We start from the raw sequence: 24,598 nt of genomic DNA, 5'->3' as shown, positions 1-24,598 counted from the left end.
CCTTAAGGCTTTCGACTTTCCTTCTCCTCTGGGCATGGGAGCTTGGAAGAGGTCTAGGCCTGGGAGCGTCGCAGGGACGATCAAACGCCCCCTCCACAACATGGGAGAACTCACTTCACTGTAATGCTCACTTTCACTAGCCTTACCTTGTAAGTCCGCCATTTTGGACTTCATGTCTCGAATAGTAGCTTTCAGATCGGCGATTTCCGAGGCCGATTCCGAAAGTAAACCTTGTGAATTAGACACATAGGGAGAATCTAAATCATTAGGATTAGAAAAAGTATCAATAAAAGGCTCAATAGGCCTTGAACTCACACCTTTCAGACGTCTAACCCTATCCCTCTCTAACTTCTTCAAATAAGAAGTTAAAGTCTTCCATTCTTCTGCATTTAATCCCTCGCATTCATGACAAGTATTAGTAGCAGAACACTGAAACCCCCTACATTTACGACATACAGTGTGAGGATCAACCGAAGCTTTCGGTATCCTCACCCTGCAGCCTACATTCACACACATTCTCACACTCACATTTGAATCAGACATACTGAGAAAATTCCAAAAAGCAAGTCCAAAATCAGTCCACAGTAGCGAATGCCAAAAACACGATCCAGATACGTCACCAAAAAAGCCGATAAACGATGATCAAAGGATGAAATAAGAATCTAAGTCAGGAGGTAATAGCAACAATGTTGATACCACCGGCGACAGAGAAAATATGATAGAAAACGGGAATGGTTCCTAGTCCTGCCGCCCAGGGCAGGCCGGTAGATCACCTGACCTACCTGTAGCGAGTGGCGCGAAATTTGAATTTCTGTCGGGGACGACGGAGTCTTAGCTATGTATATATCTGACAGGTAAGTTGATTGTATGAAAATAAAAAAAAAGAAAAAAAAAAATGTTTACATAATTTCCAGATTTTTGTAAGTTAAGTGTTACAGTTTTGTTAAGGTGTTTCGTAAATTTTAGTTTTATGGTTTTCCTTAAATTTTTTTTGTATTTTCATAAAGTTAAGTGTACGTACGTACCTACGTTATCTGCCGTTTGTCCTCCTCCTCCTCTGCCGCCACTATCGGAGATAGCCTCACTCGAAAGGTAAGCTTCCACATTTTACGTTACAGTAATAATATTTCTTGTACACTAATATACACTTTATTTACAGGTTTTCGATTTTTATTCTTAATTTAGGTATTGAATGGTCCAAATTGTTGTAGTATTTCATTGTTTATAGGTCAATTTAGCTTTATTATGAAATTTACTGGGGTGTTTTTGGAGGGCTTGGAACGGATTTAGCCATTTTTACCATGTAAAAATGTGTTTCCTCCCAAGATACGAAAAACTCATTATACGAAGGCCGCCTCGGAACGGATTAATTTCGTATCTCGAGGTACCACTGTATTATCATTTTTTATAAAATAAACCCTATTCATACAGAACAAGCCCACAAAGGCCAATGGCTTGAAATTCAAGCTTTGAAAGATCATGGTGTTCATTGGAAAAAATAACAGAAGGTATTAAGAAATACAAGAAGAGATGAGTTATTGAAAAAGAACAAAACAAATTAAAAAAATAAATAAATAAATAAATAAATAAATAAAAGTAAATTATAACAATACAAGGAGGATTGCTTTAGGGTAGAAATTCATTGCATTTTTTATTGAACTTTTGAGGAGGCTGTTCTACAGTTCAATGGCGTGAGGAATATGGGACCTCTGGAACTGAGAAGTTCGACAGCAAGGCACATTTACTGCACAGTGATGCAATGTTCAGCAAATGATTTACCTTTCTTGTCCATTTTCTTTTGTCCTCCTATCTCCTATTAATATGACTTAATGTACATGTAACTCACACTAAGTACATCTCTCCTTTACTTACATCTAAGATCTGAAGAGACATTAGGTTATTGATTTAGGGAGGAACAGTTGTCAGCTGATTAGACGCCAGGTACAAACGAGTTAGATCCGTCTGTTCCCACCACCTGTCATCATCACTATTATCCATGCTCATATTCATTGTTAATTTCTTGGCTTCTTCATTGTCAATTTCGTGGATATGATAAACTTTGTCTGGAACTGAAATACATAATTTCTTGTATGTACTGTATGATAGCCAAGGCCATTGCAAAATAATACTTAAACTCTATACTATTCTAAAATGCACTGACAAAATCTCATTAAACAAAATCTCATTAAATGAATTAACATGAATCGCTACATTTTCCAAGCAGACATTTCAAAATTTCAAACATCGGTGCCATGAAAACGCACACTACATATCCTAACCTTCCACCATTCCTCTGTTTGAAAGGTTGAGCTGCCCTGATTTTCGTGCCATCTTTATAATCTGCGGATGCAATTCTTCTACTTTCGCTTCGCCAAAAACTGCACCTACATTTGCAAAACCTCCAACAACTGGTCTGCCACCTCGGATTCGAATTCTTGCTCGAACAGAAGCATAGGGTCTTGAAGGTTTTCGTGGTGGATTCAACCGAGGTGTACTTGTTCTTAGGGAGAGAGAGTGAGTGAGAAAAAAAAACTTTTAGGCAAGGAAAAATATTCAAGGTATCACACTATACAGCTTATGGAATTCATTCACATTCTCAACCTGAATATACTGTATACGTACAGAACACTGCAAAAGAGTGTACCATGATAAAGAATGGCCATGAACCATGTATAAACACTGTACTGTGAATTTTAACCTGGAAATGCTAGCACTACGTACGTCAAGACTTAATCATTCAGATAACACAATGATTCAGCAGCATAGCAAATTAATGATGAAATGAGTGAAGGCAGTTTTGAAATGTAAGGGTAAATTAAGGCTGAATCACAATAACCAAATGCATATAGCTTACATGCTAATCTTAAGAAAACATGTCTCCTAGCAATGGCTGGTCTTAGTAAACTTTAGTCTCAGAGGGGTCAAAGCCATTTTATAATTCTACTGAATAAATGAAAAGATAATCAACTATTTCAGCCACTCAAAGAACAGTAGGAAGGTTCAAATAATCATAACAATGGGCATATTTGAAGACCTACTACATAGGAATTTAGACAGAATGTGCTGAAAAAGTGGAAAGAAATCATTTCAGTACCACCTCAGTATAGGGTAAATCTAACATAGAAACATGATGAATATGATGATGATTATGTTATCACAATACTTACAGATGGACAGTATTACTTGTTAACCTAACAAAACGAAATGCAAGGGAAAGCTAACTGTCTTCTTGATCTGAATCTTTTTTACTTGATGCAGCTGATCCTCTTCCAGATGTCATTCTGGAGTTTGCCGATACCCTTGACACACCACGAGAACCACTGCGCACACTTCCTCGAGACATGCTAGTTCTTGGCGGCCCCATTGGCTTGGTGGCAGTTGGTGTGCTGCTTTGCTCTGAAAATAAATAATTCTGTATAATATACAGTAATCTAAATTTCACAGAAAAATAGCATACACAGGCAAATTAAATGCAGCTAAAAATGTGCAAAATTTTTGTCAAATATTATAATAATCCTACACTAAAATGCAAGAATGAAAGTTCTACCTCTATGAGATTAAGTTTAAAACATTATGTTTGCATGACCGACCAAAAATCTCTAATAAAAAATTTTTCTGAAAGAAGGAATAATGTTCTCATAGTTGAAATAGAAGGCAATATCTGCAGTAAAATCTCAAATCACAATAATAAGTCAGTAAACCTTGTCTTAGACAAAAAACAATTGCCATCTCCATTCATATTCCAGAAGGAATGCAGTGTCCGGGAAATTTCATGATCACAAAATGGTCAATAAATAAGTTGTTACCAGTATATCAAAATTAATTTTGTCTTTATAAAACAACACATTCACTACTTTACAAACTGTTCTGCAATTTGTGAAACGTAATAAACTTGAATGAAACTGTCTACAAAAAGTGGACATTTTCCCACCACTAAATTTCTGCATACAAGCCACAATAACAAGTAACCCATAGATGGGCAACTTTACTCAGTTTAGCACACACTTGCCAAAATCAAGATAAGCCAGCATAAACAATTCTAGGTCATTTTACTGAGAGTTTACTGCATTTATCTCTTTAATCTTGCTTAATACTAACAGGCAACCACCTAATGACAGAAGCAAATATATTATTATTAAAAGAAAGAGTTTAGGATGAACTAAAAGAATGAATACTAAAAAGCATATGGTATTTATATATGTATCACAAAAAGTACATCCTACTGCACCCAAAGCCAACACAGTAAAGGATACAAAGAAATTAAGACCAAATTTCAAAGGCAAAGGTAATATGATCTGTTACTTGCAGAACTAACTTTTTCCATTGCAATAACCTTCAAGTTCATTGTAAAAAACCTTCGATACGTTGGAAAGTAGGAACGTCACAAAGTGCACATAAGATTTCCAAGAATAATATGCATTCAAAAGCAACAGCTTACTAAAGCTAGAAGGGAACCAAATTCTACAGCCTTTATGCTAAATGGAATTTCCCCTTTAATAAAGGACACATCTCTCTTTGTATGATTGAGCTTTAAATTTGTTGTTAAACATACTCATATACTCTTAACACAACAAACATTACGATACTCTACCTTCCTTTTCCTTACAAACTGAATTATAAAAAGCTCCGCATCATGTCTTAGATGAAATACTTGATTTTAAACATTCTCTTAAATAGGTTCACTTTTTTTATATAGTAGCTTAAACTAATGCAACACACTAACATTGGTTCCTCAAAATTAAAAAACAAATACATAAACCACATGCTTTGAATGTTACATCCAATACAAATAAAGAGTAAAACCTTTCAGACTACAATTCTTATGGATCGAGTGACCTCCATAAAAGAAATATTAGAGCATTTTATGGAGGTAAGTACCCTGCTGATCTGTTGGGGAGAAAATTGCCAACAAATCTATGTGGTTCACCATGATATATAAGCAGCATACTTTACTTTGAAGATATATAACTTACAAAATACCCTGTGATTTTTTCCCTTCATCAAATTCAGCACAAGGTTAAGATAGCAATCGACACTTGCAAGAAATATATTATACAAGAACTCAAACATTAGTCATTTCATTAAAGACGGAGAGTAAAAGACTGAATGCTAAAAAGACTCTTCGCAATCATTTCAAGTGTGCTGAACAATATTTTGTCCATTTCATGAATATTAAAAAAACAGCAGTTCAATAAATTATTTCTAATTTATTCTTACTATTTAATTTTACTATTTATTTGATGAATAGAGAATAGCAAGATTTATATTTTCATTATTTCACAGAGAGGGAGAGTATTTGCTAATCCTCATAACTTCAAAAAGTACACTGTTTATATCACCAAAAACACTTTTTATATCACTCTTTAACTACCATGCTGTATCTATTTAGTAATAAAATAAAAGTAACTACAGTACGTACTAGCAAAGGTTTCTCAAAACTACAAAATAATATAGTATGAATACCTAAATGAAGAGTAATTGTTAAACACAAGGGAATTGCTACATATCAAGAGATGGAAATTTTATGCCAATTTAATTATACAAAATTTAATTTTTATGTTTACCATTTACAATTCTCTTACTTTTACTTTTGCCTAAACATCTGGTTACAACAGACAAACTGGACTGAATAGCTGCTTTAAAATTGACACTGCTTGTAGGCAAACATTAGGCAAGACCTGCTATGCTTGGCAAACATTTCTCATTCTTGCAAGATAAAACTGCTCTCTTTCCTTCCCTCTGTCTACAGATCAGAGTTGTGTACCTATTAAAATGGATGAGAAGAGGGAACTCCCAATAAAAAGTGCTGTGTAAGACTTGAGTCCATTAAACTTATATCAAGTCAAATTTTGTTATAAAAATCGCAAATCCCTCTTAGCAGAGAGAGGAGGTTGACTTCTGAGTTCTTCAGCTGTCATTTTTATCTCATTTTAGCATCCATCAAAGAGTTGGAAGCTTGGTAAGTGAGAATGTCACAGTTTTCAATTCACAATGCAAAGGAGCCTTCTTACATTGTGCTTTGCGTGGCCCTCGTCAAAGAGTACCTTTGGCCCCTACTACAATGCTTCCTGCCTTTCATTTTTCTTTTTTTCCAACATTTTAATACTCCTTAGCTAACTCCAATTTTCAGTTCTTAAGAACACTCTTTAAGCTAGCCCTATGAGGTCTACAGATGTGAACCAGTTGTCCTGTTAAATCTATTATAATAAAAAAAAATTTCAATTTATACTTCAACTATGCATAGACAATAACTGGATGATGAGTGGGACATAGTGACTTTCAAGTGGTTCACAATATTACAAATGATAGCTATAACGTATTCACAAACTTCTAATAAAGTAAACAATACTGCATAACATGTACATAATACACATCTAACTGGCCCTACTTTGCTGAAAGCATAATCCAATTGTGACACTAACTGAAGGTACAAGGTATAATAAAAGTACATCTCACCGCCATGTCAAACTGGCATCTCCATGGTGTTTCTGCACAAACAATCTGTCTGGACTATGATTCCAATATGAGATTTGGATGGACACTATCAATCTGTCCTTAAGATTTTATTACCTCTATATAACATTTGCATCACTCCTAAACGACCAGCCTACAATAAGAAGTCTTTCACGAAGTTTGTTTCATGAGTTCACAAGGCAGTATAATGGTGACATCTTACTTAGGGTTTTAACTACAGAACAAGCCATTGCCCTCCGGACATTACTAATGTATACCTATAGTTCTTAGAAATTCATTACATCCCATCAAAGCGCGAGATCCCAGAAGCTGGGTAAGGAAATGTTATCCTCAGCACATCAAAAATGACATATGCATTATGATGGATGGATAAAATAATAAGACATTTAACACTTTCAACCGAAAACATATTACTATGTACAAGCAAAGACATTAAAGTATACAATAAAAATGCTCTGTAAAGAACTCCAAACACACAACTGCTGATCAAAAACATATCAGGAAATACTGACAAATAAGAGGAGCTCCCCAATAGCAAAGTAAGTCGCACTTATCATTTATCAACATATTTCTTATTTGCAGCACCTGTTCAGCCTCAGTTTGTCCGCTACATACACATATTTCAGCATCCATAAGAGCGAGAGCTTGTAACTGGTATAAAACTAGTTCTACAGTAGTTCAGACAAATTACCTGTTACTGAAGAAAACATTGGAAACCATCCTAGAAGGGGTAGAAAGGGTTGTAAATCATTACCAAATCATGCATCAGCGACATCTAAACTTTAAACATTTCCTTGGATGTACTGGAGGGGAGGGGAGGGGTATAAGCCTCTACAAATAAGACTTTGACTGCTGAATGGGTTAATTAATAGACATGCATAGAGGGGTTATGCACTACACGCCTCAATATGAAAAAGGTCACAAAACATTTTTCTTTATAAATTTTTTGTTTTTTTTGGCTTTACAAATCACTTTCTATTGCAGCAGTAACTCCAAGTTATAAATCTAATTGTTTAAAGATTTGGGACAAGCTAAAACTATCTTCTACGTAAAAAGATGCTAACTATAGATCGATTTTTACAGTAACAATTAACAGAATAGAGGACATTTACTCAAGATCAAGACTGACTATTTACCATATTTGTAGAACTAGTCTCCATCAGTTTGGAAACCTCTAATTTTTTAAAAACTATTTTAATTTTTCTGGCATACAAACCTTAACGCATCAACGAATACCAAGTACGAGTAAGCTTTGCCAATAAATGGAAGTACTCACTGCCTTCCATACTGCAGCAACTTATCTACCTATCTTCTTAAGTGGTAAACAGAACTACAGTAATACCTCAATCTTACACAATTTGAGTTGTGCGAATTCACAATAGTGCAAACTTTTGATTGGGACCTATCATACATGAGTGTTTTACAGACACAGCCAGTCCCCGGGTTACGATGCGGGTTCCGTTCTTAAGACACATTGTAAGCCGAAAATTGTCATAGGCCGGAACATTGTCAAAAATCCTAAGAAAACCTTATTCTTTTAATGCTTTGGGTACATTTAAAACTATGTAAAATGCATTCTTATTGCATTTTTCATAAAAAAAATTTCAAATATTGATTATTTTGCATTTTTGGTGTCACATTTCTTCTGCCAGACCAACGCTGTAGCCATTGTAACCATGGAAATAATTTCTGATGAATATAACATAATATTATTTAAAAGTTAGGTTAATATTTAGGGAGCAAGATGAGGGTAATATTTAGTGTGCAAACTCTGTAAGTATGCATTTATTAGCATTTTAAGACTGTGCCAAACTTTGCGCGAGGGGGTTCAGAACTTAACCTCGCATAAGTTTGGGGTAATACGTACTGTATAGTTCATTGTTTATTCTTTACACATGCGGTATTAGTGATATACTTCAGTTCAGTTATTCTACATATGTATTATTTTTGTTCTACTTCTTTGTAGGATACTGATTTTTGTAGTTTCTTCCATAAACCTTTCACATTTATTAAAAGGTCATAACAATACACACAGTGTTGAACTACATATGCTACATTTATGGGTTTGATGTATTTAATTTTACGAAACCATACCCAATTCGTAGCTAAATAATGATTCAATGTGAATTATGTATGTACGGTAAAATTGGATTTAAATTTAATTTTTCCATTCATACCCATATTTGTTTCTAACAAATGCAAATATTGTTATATAGTCAATCCAAAATCAATCTTTTGCTAATAAAATATTGTATTCAGTTCTCCCTATATGATCTAATCCCTTTTCATTTGCATCTCATAATATTATGAGATTTTCTTATCTTTAAATGCTACATCTTATGCTTTAAATACAGTAATTACATGTATTAACAGTACAGTACTTAATGTAAACCTTGAACTCATATCCAGTATACATACATTCAAAACATTTTCCTATGATTCCTATATAACAAGAGTATGATAAAATCAAACTTCACAGAAATATTGAATAAAGAAAAGCAAAATGTATTAATTTATAATAATATTAAGCAATGTCATCCTTAACCTTACCCATTTCCAAATCTCTTGGGCTATTCGAAACTGAAGAATGAGTTCTCAGAGGTCTCAAAGGACGAGAGGCTACAGGAAGAGGCAACCGTCCAAATGCTCCAACACCAGGGCTGATGGGTGCTGGTATCCTGTAAATATCTTGGAATTATTTACAAATATTTTACTCTGAAACATGAATAAAATTCTATGACATGCAAATTGCCTTCTGATTTCAAAAAGAATTTATTACTCCATAAAATTGTTGCACCTCATCATTCAAGTCTTCCTATAGGAAACTTTCTTACATTAAACTGCAGCTTAGTACATCTCACAACTGTGGAATAAAGTCTTCACATGAATTCATATATAACCAAAACACTGTAAGACTGTATACGAAGAAAACATCAGGGGGAAAATGAATTAAGTGCTGATCTGTTGTCTCAAGGGTTCTATAATTATACCAATGAACCACCATCCTAAAACAAATCAACTGTGCATAAACTGTCATTAAGGAAAAAAAAATAAAACTTATAATCAAGCCAATCGTGACTTTAATTCATGTAGGTTATTGGTTGGTATTTTGTGAGGACCTAAAAATTCTTAAGACCTCTGCTCTTCGCATAACAGAGACAGAAAAAGTCAAACCTTAAAAAAATGTTATTGTTATAATACAATTAAGTTTGTTCATACTTACCTGGCAGATATATATATAGCTGTATTCTCCGAAGTCCGACAGAATTTCAAAAACTCGCGGCACACGCAGTGGGCGGCCATGGTGGTAGTACCATTCCCGCTGCTGGGAGGCGGATATCAGGAACCATTCCCATTTTCTATTCATATTTTCTCAGTGCCACTGTCTCCTGAGGGGAGGTGGGTGGGCACTTAATTATATATATCTGCCAGGTAAGTATGAACAAACTTAATTGTATTATAACAATAACATTTTGTTCATGCAACTTACCTGACAGATATATATATAGCTGAATCCCACCTTCGGATGGTGGGAAGAGACAGAATAGGATTTGTAGGAAACTTAAATTAAGTAGATGATGTACACCTTGGTTCCTCACCTGTTAGCAAAGTAGACTCTGTGATTACTGTCACTTAAGCCTGCTTGTGCTTAATCAGAGTTGCCAGCCAGGTGGAGACCTGTAGTGCTGGTGCGCTCTGGATGCTCTGTCAACGGGGAGGCGTGACCTCAACATGACAAGAACATCGAGCCATACATATGAGGGCAACGAAGCAACTGACCACCACCTGACCAACTATCCAAGACCCCCATGAACACTAAACTAAGAGATGGGAGGTCTTCACCAAGAACTCACCACAACCAAAAAACACAACAACTAAAAACTAACCTAAACCTAACTAGGGATAGGGAGAGAGCTACCTTCAGCCCCCAAGACTGTGTCTGCAGAAATGTATGGCCCAAGAGAACAACTCCTCGTATATCGTTCTCACATCTCTCAAGTAGTGTGAGGCGAATACTGAGTTGCTCCTCCAAAAGGTGGCGTCAAGGATGTCCTTGATCGACATGTTCCTTTGGAAGGCAAGCGAGGTTGCGACAGCTCTGACCTCGTGAGCTTTCACTCGCAAGAGGCTCAAATCGGTCTTCTGGTAAGACGAATGAGCCTTCTTTAAATCACGTCCCTCAGAAAGAACGCCAAAGCATTCTTGGATAATGGTAAATCGGGTCGTTTAACCGAACACCACAGATTATCTGAGGGACCTCGTACCTCCTTTGTCTGTGAACATAAACTTTAGAGCCCTGAGGGCAGGGAAATGGCTCTCTCAGGTTCTTGGACACAAGGCTTGTCATACCCGCCTTAAATTTCAAAGCTCCTTGGCCAAGGGTTAGACGGGTTTTCCATTTTTTTGCTAAGAAAGTGGGACTCAAAGAGCAGACAGCATTGTCACCTTTGAAGCCCACCTGCTTACTAATGGCTTGAATTTCGCTAACTCTCTTCGCCGTCGCCAGAGCAGTCTTTAAAAGAGCCTTCTTCGTCAAGTTCCTAAGAGACGCTGCAGTGGAGAGGCTCGAAAGGACTCGACATCAACATCCTAAGGACTAAATCTAAGTTCCAAGAAGGAGGCCTCGCCTGAGGTATCTTGGTAGTCTCAAACGATCTCAAGAATATCGTGAAGATCTCTGTTGTCAGTAAGGTCTAGGCCTCTGTGTCGGAAGACTGCTGACAGCATACTCTTATATCCCTTGATGGTCGGACTGCCAGCTTCTGCACATTCTTAAAAATAGCAGGAAATCGGCTATCTGGCTCACAGAGGTAGTGGAAGAGGAAATTCCCTCCTTTCTACACCATGCCCTGAAGGAAGCCCACTTCGACTGGGTTAAAACAGGCTCTCGAGGAGGTCCTCCTTGCGTTGGCGATCGCTTTCGCAGCTGCTTTAGAAAAACCTCTCGCTCTGGCCAACTTTTCGATAGTCTGAACGCAGTCAGACCCAGAGCGGAGAGGTTTCGGTGATATCCTGCGAAGTGGGGCTGTCTGAGTAGATCTTTCCTCCAGGGCAACGTCTCGGAAAAGTCTATGAGGAAGGACCATTACCTCCGGGAACCATTCTTCGCGGGCTCCACATCGGGGCGATCAGGGTCAACCTCTCTCACCTTGATGCCGCGAACTTCCCTTTACGACTTCTTTCCCCCATGACTTTGAATGGCGGGAAGGCATACAGGTCCAGGTTCGTCCAGTCCCAGAGCAGAGCGTCTATAGCGACTGCTCCCGGATCCAACACGGGGGTGGGAGCAATAAAGAGGCAGCCTCTTCGTCCTCGACGTCGCAAATAGGTCGACTAAAGGACGTCCCCACAGTCTCCATAGTTCTCGACAGACGTCCTGGTGCAGCGTCCATTCTGTCGGCAGGATCTGATCCTGTCAGCTGAGAAGGTCTGCTCTGACGTTCTGGACTCCTGCGATAAAAATCTCGTCAGGATCCTGATTCGCCTCGCATCTGCCCACGCAGAATCTCCCTCGCTAAGTAAAATAGAGGACGGGAGTGTGTACCTCCCTGATTCTTTAGGTACGCAAGGGCCGTGGTGTTGTCCGAGTTGACTTGGACAACTTTTTCTGCAACCTTTTGCTGGAAGAACTGTAGCGCCAGGAAAACCGCCGCTAGTTCCTTCACATTGATGTGCCAGGACACCTGTTCCCCCTCCAGGCGCCTGACACTTCTTCCCCTCCTAGTGTTGCTCCCCATCATCCCGACACCGAGGCGTCGGAAAACAACACTAGGTTGGGGCTCAGAAGTTTTAGGGACAACCCCTCTCGAAACTTCCGAGGATCTAACCACCATCTTAGATGGTTTTTTCACCGATTTGGTGATCATAAAGGTCGCATCCAGATCCTCTTTGACTCTCCATTCTTCTGCCAAGGAAAAAACTGGAGAGGCCTGAGGTGTAGTCTTCCCAGGGAAACAAACTTTTCCAGCGAGGAAATGGTCCCCAGCAGGACTCATCCACTCCCTCGCCGAGCAAGCTTCCTTCCCCAGGAAGGCCGAAACTCTCTCTAAGCCTTGCAGCTGTCGTTCCTGGGACGGAAACGCTCGAAAGCCACTGAATCCATCTGAATCCCCAGATACACGATGGACTGTGTTGGGGTCAGATGCGACTTTTCGAGGTTACCAGAAGTCTCTTCTGACGATGCTCTGATAAGCCAATCGTCGAGATACAGGACACTCTTATCCCTGCAGAATGTAACCATCTCGCTACGTTTTCTTCATGAGCATGGTAAATACCATCGGAGCCGTGCTTAATCCGAAACAAAGGGCTCGGAATTGCCAAACTTTGTCCTTTAACACAAACCTCAGAAACTTTCTTGAAAGAGGGTGGATAGGAACGTGAAAGTATGCGTCCTGTAGGTCCAAGGACACCATCCGTCGCCCGGTCTCAAGGCTCCTAGAACCGACTGAGGCGTTTCCATCTTGAATTTTTTCTTTCTAGAAAAGATTCAGCCTGCTTACGTCCAAGACTGGACGCCACTCCTCCGACGACTGCTTTGGTACCAGAAAAGTCTGTTGAATAATATCCTGGTGACCCTAGGTCTAAGGACTGCTTTTCCACCGCTCTTTTCTTGATCATTTGATCTAAAAGATCGAAAAGAATCTGACGTTTCTCCCCTTGATATGATGGGGAAAGATCTCTGGGAGTTGTGGATAGAGGAGGAGGGTCCAAAAAGAGGATCTTGTACCCCTGTTCCACTATCTTGAGGGACCACGCATCTGTATCTCTCTCTCTCCACGCCCCCGCAAAGAACTTTAGACCTGGTCTCCGACCGGCATCTGAAGGACTTGATTTTCATCTTAGAGGATTTAGGCTTGAAGAAAGCTCTTCCTCTTGAAAGCCCTCTCCTGAGGGAGCAGCTCTCGAGGGAGGAGCGCCACGAAAGGGTTTAACCTTCCTAGGTGGTCGTCCAAAAGACGACGTAGTAGGGACTGCGGGACGTCTTGAAGACTGGGCCAAGAGGTCCTGGGTAGCCTTCTCCTGTAGGCTCACTGCCAGGTCCTTTACCATAGCCTGGGGGAAGAGATGGCTCGAAAGAGGCGCAAAGAGAAGCTCCGCTTTCTGCGTTGTAGAAACAGACCTAGCCGCAAAGTTGCAGAAAAGCGCTCTCTTCTTGAGAAAAGCAGTGCCGAATGAGACACTAACTCTTCCGAACCATCCCTGACGGCCTTGTCCATGCAGGATAACACATTGGACAGCTCCCCCAGACTTAACGAGTCAGGACTCCTAGATTGAAGATCCAGGACTCCCAAGCACCAGTCTAGAAAGTTAAAGACCTCAAGAGTCCTTAACAGTCCTTTCATGTGATGATCAATCTCCGTTGGCGTCCACGAAATCTTAGCAGTCGATAAAAGGGACCTCTTCTGAGCATCGACCAGACTAGCAAAGTCCCTTTAGGAAGACGACGGGATCTTAACTCCTACTTCTCCTTTGTCTCATAACCGATATGCCGCCTTTCCCACTGGAGTCTTGAAGGAGGAAGGGCGAAAGTCGACTTGCCTGATCCTTCCGACGTTCCATCCAATCTTGCCACTTCTTAAACGCCCTCTTAGTGGACAAAGAAGTTTCATTTCCACAAACTCCCGGAACCTTGCAAGACTTAGATGACGAAAACTGAGAGGTGGAGACTTGGGAGCTGCAGGCTGGAAACTTCTCTCCAAAAGAAGAGCGTAACAGTCGAACCAGCACTTTGTAATCTGACACAGACGAAACCGAAGGCTGTTCCTCCTCAACTGAGTCCGCCGGACTACTAAGCTCTCCTTCCTCCCTAAGTGGTCAAAGGAGATTGCACCTGGAGAGGGCGTGCGCCCAACGGGTCTAGCCTTCAACAAAGGCTTTCGAGGATTAAGTGTAGCAGCTTCTTCAAAGCGACCGACCTTTCTGTCGATCCTTAGAGCTCGAAGAACGAAGAGCGTCTTGACCGCGCTGAGCGTCAGAGAGGCAACTCTAACTCGCTCTAGAGGAGCGTCCTTACGCTTTCCGCTAAAGCGTCCGACTTTCCGCTTTCAAAGCGTCCTTCTGGGCGCTCTCGAAAGCCTTCTCAAAAGGCAAAGCGTCTAGCAAAACGTCCCGACGAGCATCCTCAAAAGCGTCCTGCCGAGCGTCCTCAAAAGCGTCCTCCAAGGCGTCCTGCCGAGCGTCCTCAAAGGCGTCCTGACGCGCGGGCTGATCAGGACGTCGAGAGGGAAGAAAAGTGTCCTGTCCACGAGACTTCCTACCAGTAAAGAACGAGAACGAGGAAGCTCCGAAGGAGAAGCAAGCGGAGACAGAGACGAACGAGGAGACGGAGAAGGGACTGCCTCGTCCTCTTGACAGGCAGTCTGGCGTCCTTCCTACACTTAGGCTCGACTGCTGCTGGGCGAGTCTTCTGAGCCATTAAAGCTGACAATTGGTCTTGAAGAGACACAAGAATATTCTTCGTTGGTGAAGAAACTAGAGGAGGTGAAGGGCTGAACCTGCGAGAAGAACGAGGGGCGAGGGACGCCTCCTTCCTTCTCACAGGTACAGCAACCTGCCTCTCCGAAGCGCGAGAGAAGCGCTTCTCAGCGTCGTCCTCAGACGACGTCCTACCTCTCTTCTGTGGAGGAAACGCGTCAGTACGACGCAGGAGAAGACCGCAACGATAACGGAGAGAGGGGACGTGAAGCGTCCTCCCTCGGAAAAGTCCTTTTCACGGACGCGGAGTCTCTCCGAGCGCTCCACCCCTTGCGCGGGGAGGGCGCCTCGGAGGACGAAAAACAGTCCTTAAGGATGCGAGCCTGAGCACGCTCCTTGGCAGCCTGGGAACTAACAACAGGTCCTGCCGAAGGGACGCCAGATCGGTGGGGGAGGCCCCCGTAACCCTCTTTTGCGGCTTTTCGACATACCCACTCCCTGAGTCCTGGGAGTCCGATAGAGGTCTAGGCCTAGAGGCATTATGGGCCGATCTGACGCCCCCCCCTCCACACACTAGGGGCACGATCACACACTTTACTTGAGCCGTTTTCTAAGGCCAACACTTTGGACTCTAGAGTGCGTAACGACTCTAGAATCAGAGAAATGGCATTACCTTCTCCAGACACAGAATCAGGGCCCTCAGGCAACAAAACAGGATTAGGTGAAGCAAATTCTACTGGTGTTAATATAGGTGAAATGTTACTTCCCTTACCTTTCGTAGAACCGCTCTTGGAGGAAGCCCTCCTGATCCTATCGCGTTCCAACTTACGCCGATAGGACTCATACACCTTCCATCCATCATCGGTCAACTTTTGCATTCATTGCATCGATCATCCAACAAACAAACATGCCCCCTACACCCCATACATACTGTGTGGGGATCTACCGATGATTTCGGTAGCCTCACCTTGCAATCACTCTTCACACACACTCTGAAGCTCACTGAACTTGATCCAGACATCCCGTTCACAGAAAAGCCAATCCAAAATCAAAAAACAGTCCACTATCGCGTATGCCAATCCAACAATCCAGAATCAATAACCAAAAGTCAATCCAGATACTTAGAACGAGTCAAATCCAAAAATCCTAGGCGGAGGTCTGTAAACAGTTGTTTACCGACCGGCGACAGAAAAAATATGAATAGAAAATGGGAATGGTTCCTGATATCCGCCTCCCAGCGGCGGGAATGGGTACTACCACTGGCCACCCACTGCGTGGTGCCGCGAGTTTTGAAATTCTGTCGGACTTCGGAGAATACAGCTATATATATATCTGTCAGGTAAGTTGCATGAACAAAACTCTAGATTTAAAAAAAAATGACAATTTGTCCAAAATTGCATTTTTCCTAACTATACAAACCTGAGGTCCTTTTACAATAGGAAGGTACTAGCGGCAGCTGGATAGGTCGTAAGCTTTCGAACAAGGGGTTCGGTAGTTAACTGCTTGTCCGACAGGCGCGCGCGCGCGACTGGTAGGTAAACAAATCACTTTTGCTTTTGGCCCAAGCAAAAACTGCAGAGTGAGGGGTGGCATGAGGTGGGGCTATGTGTAAAAGGACCTCAGGTTTGTATAGTTAGGAAAAATGCAATTTTGGACAAATTGTCATTTGTTCCGACACGGCATACAAACCTTCGGTCCTTTTACAATAGGAAGACTCACTTCTTGGTGGGAGGAATCTGAGTCTTTTGTGAACAGACTGGTGTTCGCCCAACCTTGGAATGCCTCCCTGGTCGTAAGAGCGAGGGAGGGATCCAAGCCTCTGTCCGATTGATCGGGGTGTGCACCGCAGGATCAATGGTCAGACCTCTGGACCAAGTACTAAGAGAGAGGCAAGCGTATCTCTTCGTACCAGCAAACAAGAACAAGTTCCTATTTGCAAGAGGCAACATAACGTTATGGTTTGTCTCTTGTTGGCATCCACTTCCCCCCCTTGTAGGAGGAAGTGGTGGATATTCGCTCCCATCCCTAGTGAAAGGGATAGGATGGGGCTCTGTCGAGTAGCTCACCGGCATCTCGTCCTTATCCAGCAAGGTGATGACCGTATCCCTCTACCACAGGTAGAGGGGTAGAAAAAGATAGGAAGAGAAGCCAGTCACTCTCTCATTCACTTATCTATTCTTACAGTCACACCAGGACTCGATGCTGTTCAGCCTGCTAGGGTCTGGGTTAGCTAGACAACGTGTTGAGCAGCCACCACGGGTCCTAAGGAAAACGATCCAAGGACCTGTGGGCAATATCCAAAAGGTAGAAGGAGGTGCCAGTGGTCTGGTTGTACCAGACCCCTGCCTTCAGTACCTGCGCCACGGAGAAGTTCTTGTGTAATCCGAGTGAGTGTACTTCTAGGTCATCTTGGTGCTGACGAAGAGTCTTCAACACTCAGCCTGGATGTCGAGTTTCTTCAGAAAGCGCGGTCGCGCTTTCACAGGACAAAGCAGCATCTCCTTCGCATCGAAGGCGGTGAAGTCCATTAGGGAGGGGATTGTGAAGGACTCTAACCGATCGTCAGGAACCGAAGGGTTCAGAGTCTTCGCTACGAATTCGGTACGAAATCGAGCTCACGAATCCCCATCCCTGGATGCTTGACTTCGCAGGAAAAGTCATGCAATTACCTCAGAAGAAAAGAAGGGAATGGTCGTATGACCTATCCCTCTTCTCGACTTCGGTGATGTCCTGTACCCATACTGTCTATCCGTCTGCAGCGAAGTTGTTGTTCTCGGTAGTGGATAGGACAACCGACACTCAATGGTGGGTGTCGATGGTATGGGTACTGTGACAAGGCCGTTTAGGACGAAGAAAAGATTGTTATGGAACAACCGAACTAAGTCCACAGCGAAGTTCGTAACAGACTTGGGGCGCTCTGACAGCTGCCTACTGACTGCGTTCGGTAGGAGGCAAGTTGTCCAAGCACCCGAGCAAGTCACGTGACCTTCGCCTTAAAAGGGTTATGCCAAGAGACTAAACAAATAATTTGTTCGTCACCGATGCCAGAAGGCAAGGTGATGACTCTCTTAAGGCATGTGCCCAACAGGCGAAAGTCAATTGCCTTCTATAGACCGGGTCCCTTGATGGCAAGATATCTCATAGTATAGCTTGATTCTCGGGTAACGGAGAAAATAACACTATGTGATGTTGAAGACAAAGGTGTACAGAAAATGCAACCTACGTCTTCACAGCTGAACCGGAGAGAAGGATTCTCAAGATTCTGAACCTGTGCTACAAAGACTGAGAACGCTAACCGCTATTGATTGCTGTCCGGTGAGGATCGTAGTTTGCAATAAAAGCGGAGCGCTTCCAGTAATGAAGACAGGGAACTACTGCCTGAAGAACTGCTTCTCATGGGCTGAACATTTGAAGTAGAGCTGTCAGGTCGGAGAGTAGGCGATGTCTTCTGACATATCTGTTAATTCGGGGCGAGCAATGAAATTGGCACACCTACGAATACGAGATATTTTGAAGACAAACTCAGATGTCTGCAAAAATCATTCGCATTATCGCAGTGCGATGCAGCGGTTGACTAGTACAGACTTCTGTTACCGTGCGGTAAACAGAAAGATGAAAGAGTTCCCAAGAGATACTCTGTTGAAAATTCTCGCAAATGTCGAAGGCGATGAAATCGAGCGTCACAGCAGTAGATGGTCCTTCATTATTGCGAGAATCCCCGTTAATTCAGAGACCTATAAGTCCATGATTGTTGGGCAGAGATACGGTTCGGTAGTCAATCCAACCAGGGGAGAGAGAGACGTAACCGACCGTGCATCTCCGAGACCTAGCTGATACTGAGCCGCTATCAGGCAGTTCAATACGCAGTAGCTCTCGGTGACTCGTCATCCTGAGTTGCCAGGTAATCCATTATTCCCGAAGGAATGCGTTCGGCTAGAACCATCGAGCATAAAGAATACGCTCGAGCAATTATATTTACGAAACGGATTTCGGTAAATACAAAAGCTGATTTGGTGTTGTCATGACAATACCAAGTATCTAAAATCGAAACTGATAACTGCTGGGAGGTTGCAGGCAACCCCGAGTTGCAGTTCAATTAAGATACAATTCGTCTCGGTCACAAACCGTAGAGTTAACTACGGTATGCGCCTACCCCACGGACAATTCAACTGTTAAAGAATCATGTCGCGAGGGTAATATACGTAGTATATTTGTAGGTTCTGTACCACGACCTCCATCCTAAAATCTTTCCCCTCGAGGAATGAGAATAAGGATTGGAGATCGACCGCCTTCGTTCTCTAGTCAAGAGAGTGAAGGAGAAGTCTTTCCCAAAGGAAAGCTTCAATGGTGAACAGAATACCGAAGACGATAGTTCAAGACAAACTGGAAGTTCCCGTCCGTTCTTCTCTATTCCAGGTTTAAGCGCCTACTGTGAGATACTCTTCTTTCAGCAGCAGTCTTCTTCCAAATGCTAGAATTACAGAATTCGAGCATAAGCGAGGTTCCCGATTATCGTGTAACAATTATCAGGGATTCTCACTCACTTTGGACCGTGGTCTCGCGTAAGTGTTTGGAGATCGTAAAAAACTTCGAATACACTCTGAGTGCGCTAGAAATTCCGTAGAATTCTAAGCACTCTGCGGAAACCCCCCCCACCAAAAATTCGTCAAACGATATCGGCTGGTGGTCCTCTCGATCCCGTAGAAATCGAGAAAGGGGCAGGATCCCTCCTCAATGACCGGGGCTTACGTCAGGTAGGACCCGAAGGTCCCCCCGGTAGCGCAGCCCCTAACGTGGGATCTTACAGAGAAATCTCTGTAGGATCCCTCCCCTTTCCCTCGTCAGCCGTAAGGAGAGAGGGAATGGGGGAGGAATTGGATACTGGCTCGCCTTCCCAGCGGAACTAGCCGTTGGAGAAGAAAAGGAGCAGCCATCGCCTTACGGCGATGGCCTCTCAGAGCCTGGGAAAACGTATCGTCAGGAGAAAACGTTTTCCCGAGGAGGGTTACGAACTCATACTGTAGGTAAGTGTCTGCCGCCACTGTGAACGTCGTCTGGGTGGGGCTGATCGACACCATGACAGGAGAGAGCCGATACCGCTCCGACTCATTCCAGTCCTCGTCGAGGTCGAAACCTCAGGAGGACCGAAGGGGTATATAAATACGGTGTCCGAAGACACGTAGAAACGCCTCTGTCGCAGTAGAGGAGGTGAAGTAGCTTGTTCGACCGGCCAGAACTGAGAGAGCCTTCTTGTCCGGAGACGAGAGACTACCTGGTTCAACCCAGTCGGCAAGCTCCGATCGCGGCAGACCCACCGTCGATTTGGGTTCCCTCTCGGGCCCCAAAACGACTCGAGCCGAGACGTGGCTCTGCTGGTGGGAGCGGCGATCCTTCCCCGAGGTCATTGTGCTGACGAATCAGCGCCATAACCTCGGCAAAGTTCCTCTGGATCTCGAAGTCACAGCATCTTGCAGAGTGGGACCGTTAAGCCCTTCGAACAAGAGCATATTCCGAGAACCTTCCTCCTAAGAAGGGGGAACAGCGACAGTCCTCTCGGTCTTCCCCATCCACTTGCGCATACGTCCTGGCCGGTCCAAGAACCGTGCCTGGCACGTAGGGCGTCGTGGTGGGATCATGAGGGGCGCACCCCTCACGATCACTCCTCAATACCTCGCTCCTCCCGGTGTAACCCGAGGAGGTTGAAGGTACGGGAGAGGCAGACCTGACGCTCCCTCGTTGCTCGCTGGCAGAACCAGCAGGCTTGGAGGGCTGCAGGCGATCGTCAACCCCCGGTGGCGATCGAGCTGCAGGCCTGGTCGAACCGTCTCGCTGTGGAGAACGGCTGGACTGAGCACAGCGGCCCCGATCTCGAGTGTCAGAAGAGCTGGTGCTGGTTGCCGTACCCGGTCGCTTTCTATGAGAGCGACGGTCAGGCGACCTGCAGGCTCCACTGTCACAGTGAGACCGGTGCTTGTCCTCACGGCACGTCACGTCGCTGGTTCCAGCCGTGGCTGGCACCGGCGAACGGGTAGGACCTCTTCCCAGCCTCAGCCCGTGGTCGGTCGTGGACCGTCACGTCCCCGGTGTAGCCAGCTGTTCGCCGCGAGAGTGAGAGCTTGGTCTGGTGAGAGTCGCATGAGCGGCTGTCACCAGTCTTCCGCCCCCCGTGCCGTGAACCTGACGCTGAGCGGACTCAGAGGTCTGGTTCCTGGCTGCACGGTCGCTGGTAGGCGACCGTACACTCGGTACCTCCCGAGAACGAGCCGAGACGGACCCTGATGCAGTGGCAGAACCACTGACACCAGGCGAGGAAGTACCGTGTTAGCCGGTACCCCTCTGGTCCCCGTCGTCTTCTTCCTTGCGGAAGAAGAGACGGGCCCCCGCTCCCGAAGGAGCAGGAGGACCAGCGGAAGGAACCCTCCCGTCCCACCGAGGAGTGAGACGGGTCCCGAGAAGCTCCCGAGGGAGATTCTTAGGAGGGAGGAGGCAACCTTCTTCTTCCTCGGCTGTGAAGCCTTAGAAGTCGAAGGGGAAGAGGCGGCAGCCGACGACGATGAGGAAGATGAAGACGACGACGACGACACCTTCCTCCTCTTCTTCGTCAGCTTCCTCAGGACAGACGTAAGATCTGCTATCCAGGGCGGAGCCGGGGCTGCTGTAGCCGAAGCCACAGGGCCCGGACGCACCTGTACAGACAGACCAAAGTCTGGGGTAGTACCACCACGAACAGGGACGACATCAGCAGGTATGGGCATCTCAGGAACAGCAGGCACAGCCAGCACAGCATCGGTAGGGACAGCCAGCGCAGCAACGGCAGGGACAGCCCAGCGCAGCAACGGCATGGACAGCCAGCCGCAGCAACTGCATGGACAGTCAGCCCAGAATCGGCAGGTACGGCAGGCAGCACCGGAAACACAGGAAGTGGAGCAGCAGCCAGCAACATCCTGGTACCGGCGGCAGGTCCAGGGGCGAGCTCTAGGGCAGCGGAAGTGTGGTCGCTGCAGCGTGGCAACCACGAGCGGCGGCGGCACGCCCCCCTCTCGGTACGGCGAACGGCACTTCACAGCGGCTGTAGGCAAGACTGTTACCACGTGAGGCGAGTACACCAGGTGAGGAGGCGTCGTCACCTGGGTTGCGTGGTCACCACTCTTTCCATGGTGACCGCAGTAGGCCCAGACATAGAACCGCAGGCCCCTGGACACTAGCACGCCCTGCAAATGGAAGGACGCCCATACCTCACCAAGGTCCACCCTCGTGGCAGTAGCACCTGCGGAAATAACAGTAGTAGCGATTAGTGGGGGGAAGTCCCCTCGCGCGGGGGGGGTGTGAGCCCTCTCCGAACGAGTGGAAGACCTAATATACCAATTGTACATTGGGCACGAGCGCCCTCCCCCGCGCTCGACGGATCGGGCGAGGAGAAGAACGCCGATAACCTCCCCCCCCCAAGGGGAAGGGGAAGGGGCATCTGTGGGAGCTGAGCGGGGGGGGGTTCTCGTTCCCCACCCCCGCACAGTACCCATGTACCCAACAACAATATAAGAGCCCGAGAGCAATCGTGCCATCGGCCCGAATGCAAGGGCATAAGGATCAATTCCCTGACTGAGCGGAACTTGAACCAAATAAATATTGATGCAATCAATAATAAGGAATAAAATGAAAATGCATCTTGCATTACGATTCACTTCACAATGAATAAGGGTGGCTCGGATCGAGCGCATTTGCGCCCTCGGTACCGAGCGCAAGGGTAAAAGGATCCATTCTTACCTTTATGGATCAAGGTTTATGGAAACCTTGATCCATAATGAATTGATGCAATCAAAAAATATATGAAAATGAAAAAGAATACTGCGCTTGCGATTTCACTTCATACAAATAAAAAGGGGAAGGATCAATTCCCGGGAAATAGCGGAAACATTGATCCCAGTAAACAATGCAATCTCAATAAAAAATGAAAATGAAAAAGAACTGCACTTGCGATTTCACTTCATTCAAAATAAAAGGGGAAAGGATCAATTTCCGGGTAAGCTCGGAAACTGCCATCCAAAATGAGTATTGCTACAATCAAATAATATATGAAAATGAAAAAGAATACTGTACTTGCGATTCCACTTCCATATGAATAAGTTTCCGTGCCGAGCGCATTCGCTCGGCAACGGGCATACAGGTCAAAAAAAACAAAATATAAATAAAAGAGCACTTACTTACGATTTTCATCTACACATTTCCAACCCAAATATACGCTCGGAGAGCGAGCGCTCCCGCCCTCGGCACCGAGCATACACAATACGAGGATCATTTCTGGGAAAATGAATTCCCGCAACTTACGCCCTTCAGTCCCGGCACTCGGGTAATCGGAGGGCGTGGTGAAACCAAGATCCTTTAATTCACAATTGAATTCAATGGAAATAAATATGAAATGATTGTACTTACAATTCAGTTTCACTAGATAAATAGAAAAAGAAAAACACAATCATGCGAAAGCAACGACGATGAAGCGGGCAGAGAGCGATGATACACGTCCACACGCCAGCAGGCCGAAAGCAAAAGTGGTTTGTTTACCTACCAGTCGCGCGCGCGCGCCTGTCGGACAAGCAGTTAACTACCGAACCCCTTGTTCGAAAGCTTACGACCTATCCAGCTGCCGCTAGTACCTTCCTATTGTAAAGGACCGAGAAGGTTTGTATGCCGTGTCGGAACAAATACTCATGTATAAGCCATGCATAACTTCTTGCTGCACTATTGCAATAGTGCAGCAACAGTATAAACTACTTAAATGCTCTATTTGGCTACAAACCTTCAAATGCTCCAAGATAGAGGCAAAGGAGCATTAGGATACAACAGACAAGTGCTTTACCCTTTCTAGAATTGTAAGAGAAGACGAGAGGTAAGCAAATGCAAGTTTAAAAGAAAAGGGCAGCTTTGGTCCTCAAGAAACTGTTGTAAAGGACTGATGGGAGCTTCTCTCTCCTCAACAGTTCAGTGAGATTTTCCACTAAGAATGATGGAGTACTTTACTTAATACAACCACCTCTCATTAGGAATAAACCTGTCAGTTATATGTGGTGATATTCTAGAAATAAGATTTGTGGTCATCTTAAACTGATTTGGCCATGGGTAAAATGAGGCTCCTGTAATATTTAACCAAACCACTTACCAGTTTTATTTGAGTGGCAGAATTTGAATTTCCTTACCTATTCAATTGTAGAAGGATCAAACTTATTGCAATTCTCTTCAAAAGGATGCTTATAGTACTGGTCTGGATTTCCTTATCAATACAGAGGGGTGGAACATCTAGTTAACACTAAAAACAAAATAAACAAAATAAGTAAAAAATAAAGAGAGCTCAGATTACACATATATGAGGTATGTCTCTTTCAAATATAATCCATAAGGAATAATTTTGCAATCATTTTTATAACCCAAATACTCTGGATTTTTTTTTCTGTATACTAAAGCAAATTCCTTTTCTATTCATGCATAACTGGCAAAAGTAAATTTTATCAAGCCCTTAAATCCTCCCAGCTATAAGAGCAACGATTCTTAAATTACCTTTTCAAGAGGAGGTGGCAAGTTAATATTTCCCTTAGATAACTTATAGTATCTACTTTTTGGAGTGTGTGTTTCAAAAGCACTGGATGCAAAGGTTAGGTTACAAGTAGACAATGGGGTTGTGTTGAAACAGATGTTGTACAGGCTTACTAGCTTTATG

At 43.9% G+C, this 24,598-nt stretch overlaps 1 protein-coding gene across 1 annotated transcript in view; it reads right to left on the bottom strand.

Moving 5' to 3' along the window:
- Positions 1 to 3,217: 3,217 nt before the first annotated feature.
- Positions 3,218 to 24,598, bottom strand: part of LOC135195976 (uncharacterized) — a 26,577-nt gene continuing 5,196 nt past the window's right edge. The window contains exons 3-4 of the mRNA XM_064222478.1: positions 9,025 to 9,152; positions 3,218 to 3,396 (exon numbers count right to left, since the gene is read on the bottom strand). Coding sequence (XP_064078548.1) covers positions 3,218 to 3,396; positions 9,025 to 9,152 — 307 coding nt within the window. The remainder of the gene's footprint in view (positions 3,397 to 9,024; positions 9,153 to 24,598) is intronic.

This window comes from Macrobrachium nipponense, chromosome 17 (genome assembly GCF_015104395.2).
Source record: "Macrobrachium nipponense isolate FS-2020 chromosome 17, ASM1510439v2, whole genome shotgun sequence".
Taxonomy (NCBI): Eukaryota; Metazoa; Arthropoda; class Malacostraca; order Decapoda; family Palaemonidae; genus Macrobrachium; species Macrobrachium nipponense.
Note: the sequence above shows the minus strand (reverse complement) of the source record. Positions and strands in the feature narration are given on the sequence as shown.